Genomic DNA, 21,715 nt, shown 5'->3' on the forward strand with positions numbered 1-21,715 from the left:
TCTCTCTCTCTCTCTCTCTCTCTCTCTCTCTCTCTCTCTCTCTCTCTATCTCTATATATCTCTTCTCTCTCTCCTGTCTTCGATTGGACTCTGGCATAAAGTTTCTTTTGTTGTGCGCATGATTTTCTTCTGCGTGCGGATGGATCACAATCCAAAATACCACAATTCGGTTTTGCTCACACTCATTTTGCTTTTCATTCCTTTTCTATGCTTCAGAAATCTAGCTTGATTCTTGTACGAGATTCGTTAATGCTTACGCTTGGCGCGTTTTGTGTGCGCGCGCATCGATGTGACCATTTTTTGAGTGAGAAAAGAATTTTCTTCACTCGAATGGACAAAACGATTTTGATTTAAACTTTTTTTTTCAAATTTAACACACACTCACTCAAGTGCCACGGAAGGAGAGGCGCGCGTGCTTCTTTTTCTCTCGAAAAGAGAAATGCGTTAGGTGATGGAACATTTCTTGAAAGTCGCATCGGAGAGTTGGGTACTTGGAAAGATTTCGAATAACTAGAACACATATCATAAATGCGATGACATTCTATCTGTTGTCGCCGTTCACACGTCTCTTTGTGTCAAATGCTTCTACAGTAAGATCGTCGTCGATCGATTGGCCTCGTGAGAGACAGAGAGAATTGAAATGCGCCTTAGTAGGCGTCACACAATAAAATAGCTTCAATTTGTTCTTCTCTCTTCGTTTTGCTCAAATGACTGAATTTCCAATGTAGAAATTTCCATATATTTCACAGCGATAGAAACGAACAATAGAATTCAGGCGACCACGCAAATCGAGTGAATTGCAATTGGAATCGACCGGAGTGGTGGTACGTTCCATCAGCCACATCAGCCACATCAAGCTACGTCTCCTTCTTCTCGTACCACTCAAAGTGCGTTGCGAACTTTTCTCCAACAATAAAAACAACATCGAGCTAAGGAAAAAAAAACTTCTTTTCCGTTGCGCGCTTATTTATAGCATCGCGGCAAAAAGAAAGTAACGCAGCATATGAATAATGTTTGTTGGTGTTTCGCGAAAAAAAGAAGAAGAAGAAGATGAAAAATAATGGAAACGAGCAAACACAGAAAAAGCATTCTTTCAGAGCAGAGTACTTTCTTATGGAATTGATTTTGTCTGATGGAACGAAATGTGCAGAAGGAAAGGAAACGCATACACAGGCAACGACACCGAGCGAGGCCACGATCGCTTGCCAGAGCAAAGTGGTGTGAAAAGAGTTAAGCTGCGACCATCGGCAGAAACGCATTAACAACAAACACCGTGGAAAATTTCTCTTTGACTATGAACGCGCTTGGATTTGTTTGTTTGTTCATTTGTTTGATTTATTTTTCTCTGATTCTCTTCATTTCTGCGCTCGGCATTGTTAGCTGTTGGCATGGCACTATAGGTTGGCTGGCACCGCAGACTGATCAAAACAAAGCTCTCAGACTCATTTAGTCTGTTTATTGCACTGGCTTCTCGTTGCCTTGGAATAATTGGATCTAACACGAATGCACTGAATTGCAAGAGGAGGTGGCATCGTCTCGCATGTACGTCGTCGTTTGCCTGATGCTACTGCTGCCGTTGCAGCCTCGATGCCGAATATTATACTTGCCATTTGCAAATCAATTCATTTCTATCCATCGTTTCTTCTTCAGTCTCACAGACTCTGATCTCGATGCTCAACCATCAAACAGATGGTTATGGTAAATGTACTCGATGTGCTATCGCAAGCAGTTGCTTCAATATTTATAAAGCTTAATTATTGCACCTTTGCGTTTTGTTTTTATTCTTTTCCAAGACTATATGGCTATGGGCACGATGGAAATTCCCAAGTAAAAAAAAAATCTGTATCGATTGCTGTTTTTCTGCGCGATTTCAACTCGTTTGTTTGTTGGTTTTTTTTCTTCTTTTTTCTTTTGCTTATTCTCGAATAACGAGCCTAAGACACGAAACACCATCGAGAGATGATGGAAAATAGAAACTTCAATTTACTAGAACAGAAAATGCTGAAAAATTATTGAGACGATTCAGAGTGGAGCGCTTTTTTGCTATGGAAAAGGAGATTTTAGTTCTGCAGCTGATGGATTTCATACTGAGAATCTTTTTTTCCTACTAAGAAACCATATGTTTTCTTCAATTTTGCCAACGAACACAAAAAAAAACGTTAATGGGATTGATTTTTTTCTTCATTCAAAATAACGACATCGAGATATTGTCGTTTCAAATGAGTGAAAAATGTTCTACATTTTACAAAGTAAGCGCTCGACTTTGAATCCTTTGTTGAAATTGAAAAATTATGTGATTTTAGCCCGAGTCCCTCCCCAAAAATAGTTGCGAATATTTATTTTGTGTGCGAGAGTTATACTTACAGCAGTATCGGGTTGTGTATAGGCAATTCGGTTGCGGCATTTTTTTAATCATTTGTAAATCCTCCTCGAGTCGTGGTTATCCGAATGATGTAAATTGATGCACTGATCAACAAAAATAAAAAATCACGAATCGAAAAAATAAATAAATTCAATTTCAACACTGAACCGTCGTGGTTTTTTTTTTCTACTTTGAGAAAAAAGAAGATTCTTAATCGCAAATGTTCTGATTAAAAGTCTGTGTTTGCTTTTCGCTTTCTTTTTTTATATTATCTTCTTAATCGTTCGTTAAATCCACTTCACGAAATAAAACGAATCAGTGAAATGTGTTCGGTGTGAATAAAATTCTTGTTGCGGCCGACTTGCATCGTCCGTTCGCACGTCCGATTTTCGAATTTAGAGGAGAGAGAGATGACTGACGCAAAGTGAATGAAACAAAAAAATATAACCGAGATTTAATTTAGCCGATTTTTGTTGTTGCTCGACACACGGATGCTATGTTGCTGCTGCTGCTACCGCTGCCGTCGCTGTTGTTGCTGTTTAGAATTCTAAATTATATCTTGGTGACGTTTAATTCTATTTCTTTTGCAGTATCCCGTGATACATATTGTGCAATGATATACAATATGCTCGCCAGTCTATACGATAATATTTCGTGATATTTTCCTTGTCTGTTTTTTTTTTCTCCCTTTCTTTCTTTCTTTCTCGCTCGCTTGCTATTTCCTTGATATGAGTTCTCTCTTCACCCAATCTACACTATAAATTTGAATTTATATTCGAGGTGAAATGTATTCTTGTTGCTCTCTAAATTCACGAGATCGGCGGACGAATTCTAATAAATTGTTGCGCTCTTCAGTATTTATTTCTCGATGTTCACTTCATTTTTTTTTCTTCCCTCATATATACAACGCATATGCACACTCTCAATCGACCGAAATTGTTCTAAATCAGTTCACACTGTCTCTCTTCTCGTAGTAAGTTGTTGCTTCTTTTTTTCTTTTATTATTTCAATCAATTCAGAAAACCAAATAAATTTAGAATGCGACTGACTTGAATATTCAAAGCACGACGATAAACGGTTACGTTCGTGTTACTCTCTTTCGCTCTCTTCGGAGAATTTATTTTTTTTTTGTTCGGGTAATTTTCTGATTAAGTTTTTTGTTTTGTCGCTTTTAAATTGTTTTTATCCAGTTCACTAGCACGGAAATCGTTGGTTTTTTTGTTTTTCTGTTCTGCGGTTGTTTTGGTTGCACTCGGGTGGATGATGTCCTTTGGCCAAATTCGAAATCGGCGCAAAAATTGTAAGAAATTCCTTGATAAATTTTTGCAACAATTCTGAATCGTTGCTTCCGTTTACAGCCAATTTAAATTCGATCCAGTGAATATCATCAATGAAATTAATTAGAATTGTGGCGAAAATAACAAATGTACACACAAGGAACACAAACGAAATGAAAACTTAGCAAAAAAAAAGTGTATTCAATAGAAAGAATTACTTTATCGAAAATGATTTCTAATAAATATGACGAGTAGAAAAGAATCGGTTCGTTCAGTACACCGATCGGCGACACACTGATATGTGATGTGAATTTTTCCTTGCTTGATGTCTTATTCTGTGTGCTTTGGTTTGTACTGTATGCTGTGTGTGGTGTGTTTTGCTTTTTTTTTCTCTTCTGTCTTTCTTTTTGCTCTACTCTTGCTACTTTCGCCGTTGCTCGTTAATCGTATACTATAAGCACTAGTTCAGTTACACGCAGACTTTGTGTATCGGGCTGAAAAACTATCGTTCTCGCAACGATATCACAAACACAGACGAGAGACGAACGGTTCTCTTTCTATCTCTCTCTCGCTCTCACTCTCGCTCACTTACGCTCACTACGGCTCACACAATAAGCTTATATGGTCGTAACGAGCGGCAGTGTGTACGGGGCAAACATACGGTGTGCGCGTCGTTTGCCTGTGAGTGAGTTTCTTTTGGTGAGAGTTCTTCGAAGACGAGACGTATGCGCTATTCGGAAGAAGACGAAGAATAGAAAGAAATTCATTGAAACTGTAGCGTGCGCGCTGTGGGACTGGAAGAGAGATAGAGAGATCGTAGTGATTGTATGCGATCAAATCGACAACATTCGTCGCATAATAGATGAATGTGTTTTTTTTTTCTCTTCAAATCTTGATTCATATACGTCAAAACAATGCTTTTTTGGTGCTTTCTTCTCCGTGCCTGTCGCATTGTCTTTGTTTAAGTTCTGCACACAAACATATGCTTTGTGATCGCGTAAGCTTCAACCCCATCCACGCGAGACAACGAAGAAGGGAAAAAGCGACGGAAATGGATGCGATGCGCGGTTCGGGCGATTCGAATGTGTAGTGAGTGTGGGAACGTTACGCGATGTGTGTAGAACAGTTAATCAATAACAAACACCTTGAATGTAGTTTGAAACTTTGCAACGGCCGTTTGTTGTGAATCACAACTTGTGATTGTCGCAATGCGCTCGCTCGTTCACACGCGTTCAATACATACGAGTCACACTCTTACCTTTCTCTGGGCTGATCGACGCGCACGTCAACCACTCGTGACTAATCAAACGCATCGATTTTTCAAAATTTTCTTAATTGTTAGCGTTTGATGGTGCACGCATTACTCTTGCGACAAATCACCTTAATCGGTATGCACGCACTCCCAGCACCGTCTAGCCACCGCATCAATGCAACAATATTCTAATATGATTTTAATTTACATCTTTTCTTTCGAATACCCAACTATCAGCCCTTCTTATCTTGTGTTTACAAAAGCACTCGGAAAAAATAGTTCCTGTAATCGTCGGTTATTCTCAACCGAATACAGTCATTTCACTCATGCTAATTAATAATAGGAATTAAATAAAATTTCAATGTACGATGATGTTGGTGTACGTTTTTCTATCAGTAAGTGATTATTTTGGAAAAAAAAAACAAAGATATTTTTAGTTTCGAGAGATTTCCGTCAAATCGGGTCATCATCTTTCCGTACTGCCAATCGTAATTAACTCTCAGCTGATCGGCGCTCATCCTGGACACCGAGAAAGAATTAGGTTAAAATTGACGGAAAAAATGTTAATGGTGCTCGTTGACTAATGATGACGGAATGGTACATTTCATTCAATTGGACACGCATACACATTAACACATTGTTGTCTAATTGATTCGTTTCTTTTCTGCCATCGTCGAATATTGCACAGATCTTGCATATTTTCACAATATGCCTAAGTGCTTAGTCTAGTTCTGTGAGAGCCCCCATACATGTCATAAGTGACATTGGTTTGTTTTTGTTGAGTAGAAATTGACAATAATTACGAGTTTTTCAAGTATGAATGTTGGACGAGCAATTTCTATTACCTGACCGATGATAGGTCGGTGATTAAGCCGACAAAAAAAAATGTGAAACGGATTTGGAGACACCGAAAATGGCTTATGTGGAATGTCTTCAAACAGAATCAATCTAACTATCAACACATTAACAGCCTTTTGCTAATTTCTCTCATCTTTTTTTCCCTTTCTCTATCTCCCCCTCTCTGTGTGTATGTGCAATTGCGAAAAACCCATTTAACCAAACTGGACTTAGCCCTTTTGCCACTCATTGCCAATATTCGTAGTTCAACGGTTAGAATTGTGATTTCGTGATCGCCTTCGACTCGAAATGAAGAGAGTGTGAGTGAGCGAAATTTCCATTTCTAGATTGTGAAATCCTTGTGTCGTTTTATGCTATGATTCAAATAAACGACCGATTAAGACTAGACAAATGAAAACAAAATAAATATCACTTTCGAAAATGTCTTGTTTTTTTTTCTTTCAAATAAATCCACTGCATATTCATGTCGAGATTTGCCTATGAATATAAAAGGCTCGGCAAATAAAACACAGTCAAATGAGAGACAAACGAAATTATTAAATAGAATCAAATGACAAACAACAAAATGCGAGAAAGAAGAGGCGGCCGAAAAAAAAAGAGAAGCAGTTGTAAAAATGCTTCTAACCGTATGGGTTGATGTGTGTGTGTGTGTGTTTGTGCGCGCGAGCGCACGCGAAAGAGTGAGTGTGGCTAGAAATATACACGGCATGTAAAGTACACTCTGTAAAGTAACTTATATAAAAAAAAAAATTCGTTATTCACCGTTATTAGAATTAACTTTCTTTTTTATTTCCTTCTTCTCCTTTTCTTCTCTCTCGGGTTTGCATGTAAATTGGCTAAATCGACTCGGCAAAAAGATCAGCTCCGTCTTCTCTCTGTGTCGCTTGCTATTTTTCTCTTTGTTTTTTTTGTTATTTCGGTTGGCATTGTGCTGATGTCGAACAGCGATTGGACAAAACACAGGCAGATACATGGCGCGCAACCGCGCAAGAGCTTTTTTCTGTTGCAAGAAGCGAAGAGAAAAAACAAAGATGAAGAATTAGCGTTTCCAGTTGAAAATTCTCAAGAAATCGAGTTTTATGCGCTGAGAATAACTGTGTGTGGAATTGTAGTATACAATTGGTTTGGCTATTATTCAATAGAGAATCGGGCCCGTTTCTCTTCTTTATTTCTTCGCTCACTCAGAAATTGTGCACAAATAGTTGTGTTACTCGCTCGGCTAATTCCATTCAAAATCCATACCAAACGAAAAATCGAAAAAGAGTTTTCTTTTTCTGAAATCTTGTTTCTTTCTACCTTCAGCCACGGAATATAGGTCGATCACGATCAACGCTATCACTTTCTATTTTTGCACGGCTAAGAGTTATTATTTAACCATACGCAAATAAAGAAAGAAGAGAGCGAAAAAACCCATATACACACACACACGATCAATCCGTGCACGGTCAGAATAATTCACCGAAAGCGAAGAGAATTGTCGGCCATGTTCAATGCGACACTACACGAACATTACCAGTTGTCGGATGTATTTTGTGTGACAATTTTGGTTTTGGAAATGATAATTTTTTTCTTGGTTTCGCTCACGCAATAGAAGAACTGCGTCGTTGTTTTTTTTCTCTCTCGCTAAAAACGATAAAACTGATTCCCATTTGAAGCATAAAAATCATCATGAATTTTGGCGTTTTTTTTCTATTTGTTCCGCATTTTATTTCAAGAGAAAATAATCTCTTCGATCGAATGAATTAATTTCGGATGTGAAACAAAACATCAAATTAAAATTTCGGATTATATTTAAATTCCAGATAAGACGCTTGTGCGGCATGGCACATTTCAAATCGATGTGGCCCGCGTGCGCTTGCGCTCGTTTGTGACGAGCAACCCATTTGTGTGTGCAATTTATTCGAATATACCAGTTTTTCATGTAGCTTTGGCTTCTATGCCAAACCGAAATTTCAATTTCTTTTCTCTTTTTTTTTGTCGTCAGTGATTGTTTCACCAAATTATGATTCTTTGTTTAAATTGTCGTTTTGCTTTGCCGTTTTAGAAAGGGAAAATCAAAACTTCTTCTTCGCACACGCACTCCACACAGACCAACACATACACAGACACACACTCACCTCACAATCATACGCTTCCACTTTTTTTTCCGGCTGACGATATTGTTGTTGCTTTTATTGTTATCTTTGTGTTGCCCGTATTTGTAGGCTGAGTGGATCACATTTCGTATGGATAAAAGCATTTGGCGTAATACTTTGCATTTCGCATTTACCTTTTTTAAATTCTCTTCTTCTTCTTCTTCTTCTTCTTTTCGTTCCGACGATTTTCATCTCGGTCGAGCACATACACACAAGAGAAGCAACAACAGCAAAAAGAAAATACGAAATAAAAAGACACAAACGGTATACATTGTAATGAACCCGCAACTATCTAAATTCAACAAGCCATTTCCACTGTGTATGTATTCGGTTTTCTTTCTTAACGAATTCACATGAACTTTTATGCTAATGCATGACGAAAAAAAAAATACCGAAACCATCGAAATAACACATCATCTCGTTTTTGGCAGAAATCATTTTCCATCTACTGAACACACATACCCGACAGCCATACTAAATACAACGCCACGCCACAGCCATACAAAGTTCAATTCAATAGCAATGGCAACGGCAACAGAAGAAGAAATCCGAAAAAAATGAAACATATTCAAAGCAGTGGAAAGATTTAAACGAACAAAAAAGAATGAAAGCCAATTTTATCGCTAGAGAGAATCATAACTCTCTTGAGAAAGTGATTTGACTGCGCGCGATCAGAAGTACTTTCCATATTTCGTACTTTTGGCGCTATATTATTTTCGTCGGTTTTTACTCGCTCTTCTTTTTTTTCATTAATTTTTCATGAATATCGTTATTAGTTCTTCTAATGATGATCAATTACATTGCAATTTTTTCAGTGAGATTCTTGCCATTGCCTTTTGTCGCTATGGAATTTGTGTTGAGCTTATCGTTAGGCATGTTTGAGGCATTCACATTTTAGGCACACATTCATTACATACGCCTAGTTCAACTTCTTCGATTTGTTCGTACGAAATTCTTTCGGCTAATTAAAAACCATTTAGTGCGGCAATAAGTTTGAGTTTCTCATTTTCGAACCCAGTCTATGATTGATTTGAATGAAAGATTAGAAATAGAAATTTAGTTAGAAAAAGGGTTTAGTTTGGAAAAAAATGCATTTGGATTTAGTTTGAAAATCAACGAGGAGAGAAATCCTGCATTGCAAATGAAACGCAATAATGTCGACGATATTCCAGAATTTTGCTTCACAAAATATGATTTTATTGAAATGAAACGTGGATTAGAACTTTTGTGCATTTTATTCCTTCATTATTTTTATGTATACGGTTCTTCATAGTATTTTGGTTTCTTTTTCATGGTTAATTGTAAACAAACAAGCTCAGAAATATTATTATCGAGTTTTAATTGGTTCAGCATAGTCCAAAACTAGGATTGAAGGGAATTCCAGATCTTCATCGTCTGAATCAATGTTATTTACTTCATCATCGATTTCTTCTTCATCTTCATCGTCGCTTTCCTCAATATAATTTTTAATGAACATTGGAAAATCGTCCGAATAATCCATGTGAAATTTTAGGAAGTAATCTTGAGCTATTTGAAATATTTGAAAAAGTACAATTAACCATAAAGTTTATAAAATTCACAATTAATAAGAAAAACATTAAAATATAATACCAATAGACACCACAAAGAAGATTCCCAGACTAATAAATATTTTGGAGTCGAAACAAAACTTATCATTCCCAGGAGATCCTCTTCGACACCATATTAGTACCGACGCTAAGATTGAGCAGAATACAGTGATTCGAAAGGGATTTGGCCAATGCTTTTGGACAACGGAGATGATTTTGCTTTTTATCAATGTTTCCTTCCCCATACTTAAAAAACGATCAAGGATTACATCTAATGAAATATTAATATGATAAATATATTTAAATGAATAAATTAATGAATAAAAATATCTATTCGCATCACATACTAATTGGAAGAAGGAAGAGTACTGGGACCATGTTAAAAAATCTGACTGGAATGGATATACTAAATATGTTCACTGCGGATATTGTTATGGGAAATAATACGCGCATCGCTGCTCTCATCACAGCTGTTGTCCATAGAGATTTTTCTTCAATCTGAAAATGTTATTAACATTTTTAATGAAAACAAAACTAACTTACGTTTTTGAACCATTTTCGGTTGTTTCTCTTCTCGAATTGCGCTTACCTCATAAATTTCCCAGTAAATCAATAGCAAATGATTGAAAATGTTCATTCCCATGTACGAAACGAGTGAAAATATTAAGAGACTGTTAGCTATGAAAGAGAGAAGATCCTCTTCGAAAATTGGCAAATTCTTTACTATAATCAACATGTTTATACTGAGAGTTGATTCGCATAGTAGAAATAAACCGATATACGCCTTATATTTGTTACGAAAATCGTCTATTTTGAACACTAGAAGATACACTGAAAATGAATTTTGAAGAAAAAAAAATTTTAAACTAAAAAATGTGTTTCATTTACTTGGAGTATGATTGAGTGAGTATTACGTGTAAATATGTGCGAAAAGAAGACAGATGCAGTCATTAGTTCAACTTCAGCGAACAGCACAATTAATCCGCCAAAATACATTGTATAAATTGATGGAAGTATAATGTTTAGATTTTTAATAATCCACTTTAGTAAGACTTTTCCCATCTTTTCGGTACAAGTCATCTTAAAAGAAACACGACATTTGTTTACGATACAACTCAATCTAAAATCGAACTGACATTCGCACTATGCTTTGACAGACTCAAATGAAAACCATATCCTTGTGTTGTTATCCTTTGTGTACAAAGTTTACCGCATCGATGTGAACTGCTCAGAATTCTACCAGATGTCATCGTATGATGCGATCTTCATGGCAAAACACGATGAGTGGAATTAGCAGCTGTTTTTGTGTTTACATCTCAGAAATGACTCAAAATTTTATTTATGAACCGTGACAGTTGAAAAAAATTACATTTTTGAAATATTTTTGGCTTTATTTTTCATTCACTTTTCTTTTGTTGCTACTATATACATGGATTTAAATACTTTTTTTTTCAATCTAATCCACTGAAATGTCAATATCGAGTTTTAATTGGTTCAGTACAGTCCAAAACTAGGATTGAAGAGATTTCCAGATCTTCATTGTCTGATTCAATGTTGGCTTCCTCTTGTGATTCGTTTTCTTCGTCAGCTTCATTGTTGGGTTCCTCAATATAATTTCTAATAATTTTTGGAAGTTCGTCTGTATAATCCATGTGATATTTTAGAAAATAGTCTTGAGCTATTTGAAAATATACAAAATTACAATTAACCGTGATTTTGTTAAATTCAGATGAAAATGGAAAGGAAAAACATTAAAATATAATACCAGTGGTGACCCAAATGAATTTCTGCATAGCAGTAAATATTTCAAGGTCAAAACAATACTTATAAAACTATACTTATAATACTATATGTCGTCATCTTCTTCTTCAAAACATAGTGGGATTCGACACAGCATTGATATGGTCCATACGATAAAGCAGTAGATATTGATTTGGCAGGAATTTGGCCAATGCTTATGTACAAAGGATTTGATTTTGGTTCCTTTCCCATACTTGAAAAATCATTGAGGTTTTCATCTGATGAAAAATCATGAATGGTATATTCATATCAATAAATTAGTTCATGAAAATATCTATTCGCGCATATTCGCGTCACATACGTATTTGAAAAGGGAAGAGTAATGTTAACGCATCAAATATTCCGTGTGGGGTGGATAAACTAAATATGTACCCCAAGAGAAACGGCCAATATGTTTATACGCTGTCTATCCGCCAAAAAGACACTACAATATATATTCACGCTTATTGGACGCCGAATTCAATATATATTCTAGTGTATATTCGGTGTATTCTTCAGCGTGAAACATATTGAATCAATGAATGCATTCATGGCCAATAGAGGGCACCTGAATATGTTTCAATATGTTTCACGCTGAAGAATACACCGAATATACACTAGAATATATATTGAATTCGGCGTCCAATAAGCGTGAATATATATTGTAGTGTATTTTCGGCGGATAGACAGCGTATAAACATATTGGCAGTTTCTCTTGGGACGTTGCTCTCACAATTCGAAGTAGGCAAACCGTCAGAAGTAGTACGGCAAAATAACAACAGCGCCAGTTGAAATAAATCACATTCTCGCATTCTCGCCATCAAAAAAAAATGAACACATTAAGAATAAAAAAATATTTCCATCATGGAATTCGAACCTTTGCCCACTCATTTGCCAAGCGCATTCACTACCAATTTAGCTGTCTGTGATTAATTTCAAATGGCGCTGTTGTACCCTTTGAATGTGGCAATTCCTTGCACACACTTCGTTTGGTTGCGTTCATTGTGTGTGATCACTTTGGTGTGCGGAAACACGATTGTGCATGAAACAATGACAACCGATTGTCAAAAAATGAAAACAAAATCAGACATCGTTGCAAATCGTATCGTGTAATAGCCGAAGAAGGCTAAACAACAAATTCAAAAAGCCTTTTTTTCGTGTTGCAAAGATGATTCGAGATGATTGTTGTTAAGAATTCAATGTTTTGTGCCATTTGGAATTTAGATTCAATTCACTGTTCACTGCTGCAACACATTTGATGAAAATTCAATAAAAACAATCAAAAAGATTTATTTCTCACTAATTATACGTGTTTGGTGTGTTTTATCACTCTTCAAATGCCCTGTTAGCGGCTTTTTTCCACTGAATTCAAATTTACCTACTGAATAAAAGCATTGGTGGTAATTCAACATTTTACCTCCAATGAAAAAATTACTTCGGCAATTTGTTATTTTGCCGTACTACTTCTGACGGTTTGCCTACTTCGAATTGTGAGAGTGCAAATATTATTATAGGATGTAATACGCGCATTGTTGCTCTCATTGCGGCGGTTGTCCATAAAGATTTTTCTTCTGAAAATTTTGTCAACATTTGAACATGAAACCAATTCATTTCATTTTTGGTTATTTTTTCTCGAATGATTAAATTTACTCTCACCTCCCAGTAAATCAATAGCAAATGATTGAAAATGTTCATTCCCATGTACGAAACGAGTGAAAATATTAATAGTTTGTTGGCTATGAAGGAGAAGACATCCTTTTGAAAAGTTGGCATATACGTCAAGATAATCAACATGTTTATACTGAGAGTTGATTCGCATAGTAGAAATAAACCGATATACGCCTTACATTTGTTACGAAAATCGTTTATTTTGAATAATTAAAGATACACTGAAAATGAATATTTAAAAGGATATATTAAACTAATAAAGATATTCGATTTTTTGAAATATAATTGAATATTACTTGTAAATAGATTCGAACGGAACGCAGCTGAAATCGTTAGTGCTTCTTTAACACTGATGCGAAGTAATATTAGTAACCCAGCTAATAACCCATTAAATGTTATATATTGTAATGAAAATAAAACGTTTCGGTGTTTATTAATCCACTTTCTTAGTTCTTTTCCCATTTTTTATGCAAAGTTGTTTAGAAGGAAAACCACATTCGTTTACACTACCATTTATTCCAAAGTTGAACTGACATTACCATCATGTTTTCACTCAAATGAAAAACATATCCTTGTGTCATTATTCTTTGTGTACAAAGTTTACCGCATCGTTGCTAACTGCTCAGAATTCTGCCAGATGTCATCTAGGGGCTAACCACGGTTTTAAAAATAACCAATAATGACCGACTTTAACATTTTTTATCATTTAAACAAATAAATTCCGATATGATCACATTTTGGTCGATTTTGCCCGATTTTTGCAGTAATTTTTTTGTCAATAAAAAATCCGTGGTTAGCCCCTAGAATGTCATCGTATAATGCGATTGCCATGGCAAAACACAGACGATGAGGAAAAGTCAAAATGATGAGTGGAATTAGCAGCTGTTTTTGTGTTTACATCTCAGAAATGACTCAAAATTTTATTTATGAACCGTGACGGTTGGAGAAAATTTACATTTTAAAAATATGTTTTGACTTTTTAGCACAACATGAAATGTAAAACAATTATTTTTCAATAACTTTCCATGATTAGTTCTTCTAATGATGATCAATTACATTGCAATTTTTTTCCAATGGGACTCTTGCCAATTCTTGTCGCTATAGAATTTGTGTCGAGCTTATCGTTAGGCATGTTTGAAACATTTACATTTTAAACACACATCAATTACAGACGCTCAGTTCAGTTCTTCGATTAGCTCGTACGAAATTCTTTCGACTAATTAAAAACCATCTAGCACACCAATGTATTCAGTTTTTCATTGTCAAACCCAGTCTAGGATTGATCTGAAAAAAAGATAAAAAAAAGAAATTTTGTCAATTTTTGTGGTTTGGTTTAGAAGTCAATGAGTTTGGAAATAAATGCGGAGAGAATTACCCCAGAATAATATACTCCAAAATCAATATTGTTAAGGGAAATCCTGTCAATCTGTTTGACATTCACTGTGCACTAATGGATTCATCATGATGAGATACAAAAATATACGTCAAATCTGAGTACTTCAAAATGTCCAACTCCTATTTTATTTGATCTTATCATTGAATCACATTTTCATTTTCACCAGAAGAAGCACACGTTAGTGATAACGCTAAATTGATTGATTTTTCTTTTTTGAATGAGCCTCAAGTGATTATTACTTGTAGATTATGCAAGTAATTTATTTCGATTGCTTGGTTTTTAATTCAAAGTTTAGAATTGAACAAAATCGATAAAAGATACTTAGTAACGGCACACGCTATTGATATACATACGTTTTTAGAATTCTTTTATACCTCAAGAGGGGCTGATTTGTATGTCAATCTTTAAAGTCTATTTGAATATCGCAATCACTTTCTAATTTCATTGATTACTTCTGTCAAATACAAAAATCTCTTCAATTTTTCTAGCAATGGTAAAAATAGTAATTTTCACAGCAATATAGACAATGAGATAAACAATATTCCAATAACAAAGCATTGTTCTTGTCGATTTAAAAATAAACAAAAGTGATGACGTCAGGATCAGTAAGTGAAGTGTCTGGAGCCACCTCTTTCATTTTATCGCTTGATTAGTATCGGAAATTGAAATTAAAAATCCGTTTGATTCTTGACATATGCCAATGAAGAGGCAACTTTCACGGAACGTATTTCATATGGTTTTGCAATACAAAAACAACCGTATGGTCCAATACCAAGGCGCCAAAGATTAATATTACTGTAATATATCAATCTTCTTTCTTAAAATTTCACTCAAAATGATTCTACATAAATGTTTGCAAAGCAGCGAGCTCATAAAAAAAGTCGATAAAATCTATTTTACCAAGCAAATTGGAGGCCTGTTTATGAATTTCTCAAATCTACCGCTTGAATCAAAGTAAAAGTGAATGAATAATTTGTTTTCAACTCCGTGAGAATTCAAAAGTAGTGCATCGTATCGATGGAGTCGCCAACGAAACGTTTATCGCATGAAGAATAGTCATTTGTGAATAGGCTCGTCTCCATTCTGAATATGCTTTTTAACGCAGTAAGACTTTGGCGCTAAAATCTTGCATTACTACTGTCAAAGCTGCTTGAACAATATTTGAAAAAGAAAAACAAAAAACTTTGCGGCAACTGTTTGTCATCGATAACCGAAGAAAAAAAACTCTCAGTAAACGAAAACGAATTTTTTTATGCAATTCTGACAAAGATATAAAAAAAAATGTCGCAGCGATCAATTTTGTACGTATTTTTGGTGAAAAATAATGGTTCAGTGGTTAGTCTAACAACGACTTTTTTGTTTGTGTGTTTTTTTGTTGTTTCAGATCGTTCTTCGGAAAGCCAGCTGTCACAAAGGACCAAAGTGTCGCCGCCGAACCAAAAAGGTATTTCACAATGTTGTTGTAATTGCATCGAACGATATAAAAAAAAACTACCGTTCATTCTCATGTGACAAATCCATGATGAACATGAAAAAACGTGTGCTATTCGCAACGTGGTTGCAATCAGTTGTATAAATTCTGTTTTAATGTACATATTTCAACAATGTATGCATCAAATGTAATTCGAGTGTTATCGTTTTGTAATCGTAATTTGGTTTTATCGCGTCAATTGTTATCTAGTCAACAATGTTTAAAACCACACAATTTTCTTCTCAATTTGCAACGATGCAAATCCAATTCAAAGAGTAAAAGTTTAACCAGTGTATTATTTAGTGCAAGCAGCAGCCCCGATGACAATCACAATGTGTCGAAAGGTAAGGCGCCAACAAAACGTCGTCGCATCATCTCAAGCAGCAGTTCCAGTGATGATAATGAGAGAACGAGCCCGAGCAAAACAGTTGATGAAGAAAAGTGAGTGAAATTGATTGAATTTTTTTTTTAAATATTTTCAACACGATGTTCATAAATAAAATTGATTTTCAAAAGATCGCCGCCGACAAAGCGAAAGTCTACAAGTACGGTCGTAAAGCAAGAGCTACCATTACCAGGCAAGGAAAATGAAAACGAAGTAGCAAAAAAGACTGAAACACCAAAGAAAACACCAGCCAAAGCTGCAACCAAAACTCCAGCCAAGAAGAAAACGCCAGCAAAAACTAAGACGCCCAAAACAAATGAAAAAGTGACAGCTAAGAAGGCATCGCCACCGGCAAAATCACCCGTTAAGGTCAAAGCTGAAGCTCAATCGCCGGCTAAAGTTGAAGAAGAGAAAACTGACGAAAAAATGGACACGACCTCAAGCCCAAGCCCAACCAAAGTCAAGGATGAAAAACCAAAGCCACATCCATTTTTCAGCAAACCGAAAGACATCAAACTGCAAACGGCCGACGACACATCCGATGGAGCATCGTACAACCCGGGCAAAGCAAATTACCATCCGATTAAGGATTGCTTCTGGAAGCATGGCGAAAAGTATGTACATTTTCATGAGATTTGTATTTTATTTTAGATATGGATGATTTTCTAACCTAAAAATTGAATCAATTCCAATAGAACCCCATATCTGGCATTGGCTCGTACATTCGAAGTGATTGAAGAAAACAGCAGCCGATTGCGTATGATAGAAATTCTGGCGAATTTCTTTCGATCGGTCATTGTGAACAGTCCATCCGATTTGATTGCTTGTGTCTATTTGTCGCTCAATAAATTGGCACCAGACTACGTTGGCTTGGAGTTGGGCATCGCTGAAACGTCACTAATGAAGGTCATTGCACAAACAACCGGCCGAAGTATGGCACAGGTAAAGGCAGATGCTCAAAGCACCGGCGATTTGGGCATCGTTGCGGAAAAATCAAAGAGCAATCAACGAATGATGTTCACACCGGCTCCATTGACCGTTGATAGTGTATTCACCAAGCTAAAAGATATCGCCAACATGAGTGGACAATCGGTAAGTTTATGAAAACAAATATTCGTAGTTGAAGGTTTGATTTTTGAACGATTTTGTTCTATTTTGAATGATAAAGAATTGTATGAAAAAAAGAATTCGTCATCAAAGTAAGTGAATAATGAGGCTATTGTTTTACATTCTTCTGCAGGCAATGAACAAAAAAGTTGATAAGATTCAGTCGATTTTCGTAGCATGTCGCCACTCAGAGGCACGGTTCATCATGCGATCGCTATTGGGTAAACTTCGTATCGGTTTGGCCGAACAGTCACTGTTACAAGCACTGGCTCAGGCATGTGCATATACACCGCCCAATCAGTATGCAAACGGTGAATCATTTCCACCAAAAGTTATCAACGCAAAAATAACAAAGGAACAAATTGAAGAAGTTGCTTTGATCATCAAAACAACTTACTGGTATGTAATTTCATTTGATTTAGGTTGTGTGTGTGTGTGTGTGTCTGTTTTGATGAATGAATCACATGTTTTTGTCGACATCACAACTTTTAAATACAAATTATTCAAAACATCTCTTTTGATATGTGTATTTCTGACCGACAACAATTCATGCCAATCGAATTGACGTATTTCTTTCTCTAGCCAATGCCCGAATTATGATCGTATTTGCGAAGTCCTCTTGAAATACGGCGTTAATGAATTGTTGGACAAATGTCAAATGGCACCTGGCACACCTCTAAAACCTATGTTGGCACATCCAACGAAAGGAGTTTCCGAAGTTCTGCAACGATTCGAAGGCATCAAATTTACATGCGAATATAAGTATGATGGTGAACGTGCTCAGGTATGTACAATATTTCATGTTTTATACGCAATTATTTCATTTTCCCGTTTATATCGCAATAAACTCCATTGAACTCTATCAATTTCATATTCCTAAAAATCGTCAACGATTCTTTTCCAAAATTCACACATCTCAGCCCAAATTCAAAATTTTTCTTCAATCGAAACAGATTCACATAGCTGAGAACGGCACCGTAAGCATTTATAGTCGCAATCAGGAAAACAACACAACAAAATATCCAGATATCATTTCACGAATCGAAAAACTTAAACGTGATGGCGTCACATCGTGCATTTTGGACTCAGAAGTCGTCGCTTGGGATGAAGAACGTCAGCAAATTCTGCCGTTCCAAGTGCTGAGCACGCGCAAGCGCAAGGATGCCGATAAAGAAGAGATCAAAGTGAAAGTGTGTGTTTACTTGTTTGATTTGTTGTATTTCAACGGTGAACCGTTGGTAACCAAACCGTTTTCGGAACGTCGTCGTCTATTGATTGAAAATTTCCAAGAAGTGGAAAGCGAATGGAAATTTGCCACATCGCTCGATACCAGTGACATTGACGAGTTGCAATCATTCCTGAACGAATCGGTCAAAGGAAACTGCGAAGGTTTAATGGTCAAAACTCTAGACAAAGATGCAACATACGAAATTGCCAAGCGTTCACGAAATTGGCTCAAATTGAAGAAGGATTATTTGGAAGGAGCTGGTGATTCATTGGATTTGGTTGTGATCGGTGGATACAAAGGCAAGGGCAAGCGAACTGGCACCTATGGCGGATTCTTGCTTGCGTGTTATGATGCCGAAAATGAAGAATACCAAACGATTTGCAAACTTGGTACCGGTTTCAGTGACGAAGATCTCCAGACACACACCGAGTCCCTCAAACAACACGTCATTCCGTCGGCAAAATCGTACTATCGCTACGAATCATCACTCGAACCCGATGATTGGTTTGATCCAGTTCAAGTGTGGGAAGTTCTGTGCGCCGATCTCTCGCTCAGTCCAGTGCATCAAGCTGGCAAAGGCATTGTAAGTTGGAATTGTTTTCTTTTTTTAGTCTTTTTTATTGAATTTCTTTAGACAAATTGAATTTTTCAACAAAAAAAACTAATTTTTTCCTTTCGACTTTTAAACAGATAGATCAAGAGAAAGGAATCTCGTTGCGTTTCCCTCGATTCATTCGTATCCGTGACGACAAGTCAGCTGAAGATGCGACCTCCGCTCAACAAGTCGCCGACATGTATTCCAACCAGGATCAGATCAAGAACCAGGACAAAGCCAGCAATCGAAACATCGAGGAAGACTTCTATTAAGGCCATTCTTCATTGTATTCTCAGATATATTTTCATTGTAATGTTGATCGTTCAATTCACTCATGGTCGGTGAATATTCACATTTTGGCAAAAAGTTCATTATTATCGGAAATCGCAATTTTGTTTTGTTTAGTTGAAAAGAAAAGGAAAATTTGTTACGTACGTCACTTTTGACATGGCTTCATTGTTACTATACACGTATGTAGAGCGATCATTTTTTTTCTGCGTTCATTCTAAATTTCTAATGCTAGAGCATAGTACATATTAAGAAAATCGAAATAAAAACAAAACTACAAGTGACTTAAAATGTAAACAAAAATGTCGGGCACGAGTTTTACTGTTTATCATTTTGAGTATGGGCCGCGCAGAGCGAGAATCGAGTAAGAATTGGTCTTCGTCGTCGTCTTTGTCGTAGTCGTCGGGTGATGACTTATTATCGCGTGGTTCACGTATACAAACACACGTATTTGGAATGCAGAAGGCATTGATCATTTGGCACATATCTGCAATGAATGCGCAAGCGCGCTATAACTTATTTCGCATATCACAAATTCCCTCACATGTGATGCGATAAACAATAGCGACGCATTGGCTGAACGAGAGAGACTTGGTCTCGTAGATTTCGACAGTTTTGTTTTTCGGTGAGCGAGCGAGCTTGTGTGTATCTGTTTCAAGATTGAATACCACAGACTCTTTTGAAGTGAAACATCGCAACCAAAACGGCCACAGGCATTTCACATATGACGACGGTGAACGTCGATATTTATATTTAGAATGATGATTTGATAATAACGTTAAACACTTTTAATAAACACCGATACTAAAATAAACATTGTAGTAGGGCGTATTTGCAAAGCAAAACCTGAAACAACCATCATATTATTGAATATGACTATTTTAGGATCGAATTGAGATATTGATCGTCAAGGATTTCGTTCAACCGTTACTCGTACCGATCGCGCGCGTCGCTATTCAACGAAATTGAATTGAGGCAACACCTGAATATCGATCGCAGACTGAGAATGAATGAAACGACGATTTTGAAATTGACCCATTCATGATCCCGTGAATGTCGAGAATGTAGGATGCTAGTTCTTGGCTGCAACTGAAAATAGAATAAATGGGCCATACTTCGCTGTCGAAACCGCAAGATAATCCGGAAAAGGTGAATCGCTCCCAACAAAATTCCACATTTAAAATTAGGCAAATTTTATGCGTAAGTGCGGATTTATTTATGGCCGATTTTAATATCACTTGTAAGTTATTGCTCTCTAGAGAATGGGCCAGAATATATAGGACTGGATAACACAAAAATTCGTAACGGTACTTCAAGTGTTCAACGTTCGCTATCGGCATGCCGTCGCAATCGAGATGCTATATTGATTGAGGCAAGTCGCAGCCATATGCGATCGAAACGTGTGCAAGGTGTAAGAACGGGAAAATTGATCGATGCTCGTACATGTTCACACTTACGAACTAATCAGTTGTGATAGATCGGTAGTGGGGATTTGTCGAAGTTATAAATAAATGTTTTGCGGTGTGAATATATTACCGAAATCGAAAAAAGGAACGAAAAGTCCGAACCATATGCCAGCAGCGGTGTAAATGCGAAAGAGAAAGAGAGAGAGAACAAGCAACTAAGCTCCGCTACGAATTGAGGATCGGACTGCACAGAGAAATTTTGAAGAAAAAAAGTAAACAGTTGAAATATAAAGCGCTGAAAAGACGGTCGTTCGTTCAGGAGCGCAGATTTAAAATTAACAAGTCAAACGAAAAACACATATAGATAGATAGAGCCCAGAGAGAAGAGAGAAAACGAGAAAAGAGGAAAAAAACACACCGAGAAGAGTCGATGTGCGCGCGCTTAACCTATTCATTTGCTCACACACTCCGATCCAAAATCAGAAAATTCAGAGTCGGTTACGCGAAGTATCGTCCGAGAGAGAGCAGTCATTAGAACGCAGTTGAGAACGCAATAGGAAAATGCGTGCTCGTGTCTCGTGTGAACTGTAAATGGAGAAAATATATTTTTAAGTCATCCCGTGCGCGCGGATATTCAGCCACTGCATCACATATAAAATATAATAGTTCATTTTTTTTAAATTTCATCGTTGCTGCTGCTGCTGCACATATATTGCGAAAAAAAAGAAGAAAGAAAAATCAGAAATATTTTTTCCGCTGCATAAATTCTTTTTGATAAATTGCACACAGTTTGTCATTATTCTGCGAATCGTTGAGAGCAAAAGAAGTGAGTGAAGGAGCGAGTGTGTGTTGAGTGCTCAGTTCTTAAAAAGAGAGAAGAAGGCAAGAAAAAAAATCAAGAAGTAGAAGAAAAAAAGTGCATGTGAGGATTGAAAGGAAC

At 36.5% G+C, this 21,715-nt stretch overlaps 3 protein-coding genes across 4 annotated transcripts in view; 1 reads left to right on the plus strand and 2 right to left on the minus strand.

The window, feature by feature from the left end:
* Positions 1-4,094, minus strand: part of LOC129569391 (uncharacterized membrane protein DDB_G0293934) — a 30,990-nt gene extending 26,896 nt beyond the window's left edge. The window contains exon 1 of the mRNA XM_055448181.1: positions 2,365-4,094. Within this exon, the coding sequence (XP_055304156.1) occupies positions 2,365-2,416 (52 nt within the window). The 5' untranslated portion in view covers positions 2,417-4,094. The remainder of the gene's footprint in view (positions 1-2,364) is intronic.
* A 5,117-nt stretch (positions 4,095-9,211) lies between these two features.
* LOC129569315 (uncharacterized) lies at positions 9,212-10,515 on the minus strand. The gene is made up of 5 exons (XM_055448048.1): positions 10,367-10,515; positions 10,042-10,283; positions 9,800-9,950; positions 9,496-9,723; positions 9,212-9,411 (listed from the first exon to the last, which is right to left on the minus strand). The coding sequence occupies exons 1-5, from the start codon at positions 10,512-10,514 to the stop codon at positions 9,212-9,214; spliced, it is 969 nt and encodes a 322-aa protein (XP_055304023.1). The 5' UTR covers position 10,515.
* A 4,883-nt stretch (positions 10,516-15,398) lies between these two features.
* On the plus strand, positions 15,399-19,672 carry LOC129569384 (DNA ligase 1). Of its 2 annotated transcripts, XM_055448175.1 has the most exons (9): positions 15,399-15,596; positions 15,680-15,739; positions 16,070-16,207; positions 16,283-16,765; positions 16,847-17,243; positions 17,392-17,657; positions 17,841-18,042; positions 18,212-19,069; positions 19,177-19,672. In XM_055448175.1, the coding sequence occupies exons 1-9, from the start codon at positions 15,577-15,579 to the stop codon at positions 19,351-19,353; spliced, it is 2,601 nt and encodes an 866-aa protein (XP_055304150.1). In that variant the 5' UTR covers positions 15,399-15,576; the 3' UTR covers positions 19,354-19,672. The 2 variants fall into 2 exon arrangements, with proteins under 2 accessions (XP_055304150.1, XP_055304149.1); XM_055448174.1 differs by lacking the exon at positions 15,399-15,596 and having other exon boundaries at positions 15,680-16,207.
* The last annotated feature ends 2,043 nt before the right edge of the window (positions 19,673-21,715 follow it).

Source organism: Sitodiplosis mosellana, unplaced genomic scaffold, assembly GCF_009176505.1.
Source record: "Sitodiplosis mosellana isolate CC-2019 unplaced genomic scaffold, AAFC_SMos_1.0 Smas_scaffold_30, whole genome shotgun sequence".
NCBI lineage: Eukaryota > Metazoa > Arthropoda > Insecta > Diptera > Cecidomyiidae > Sitodiplosis > Sitodiplosis mosellana.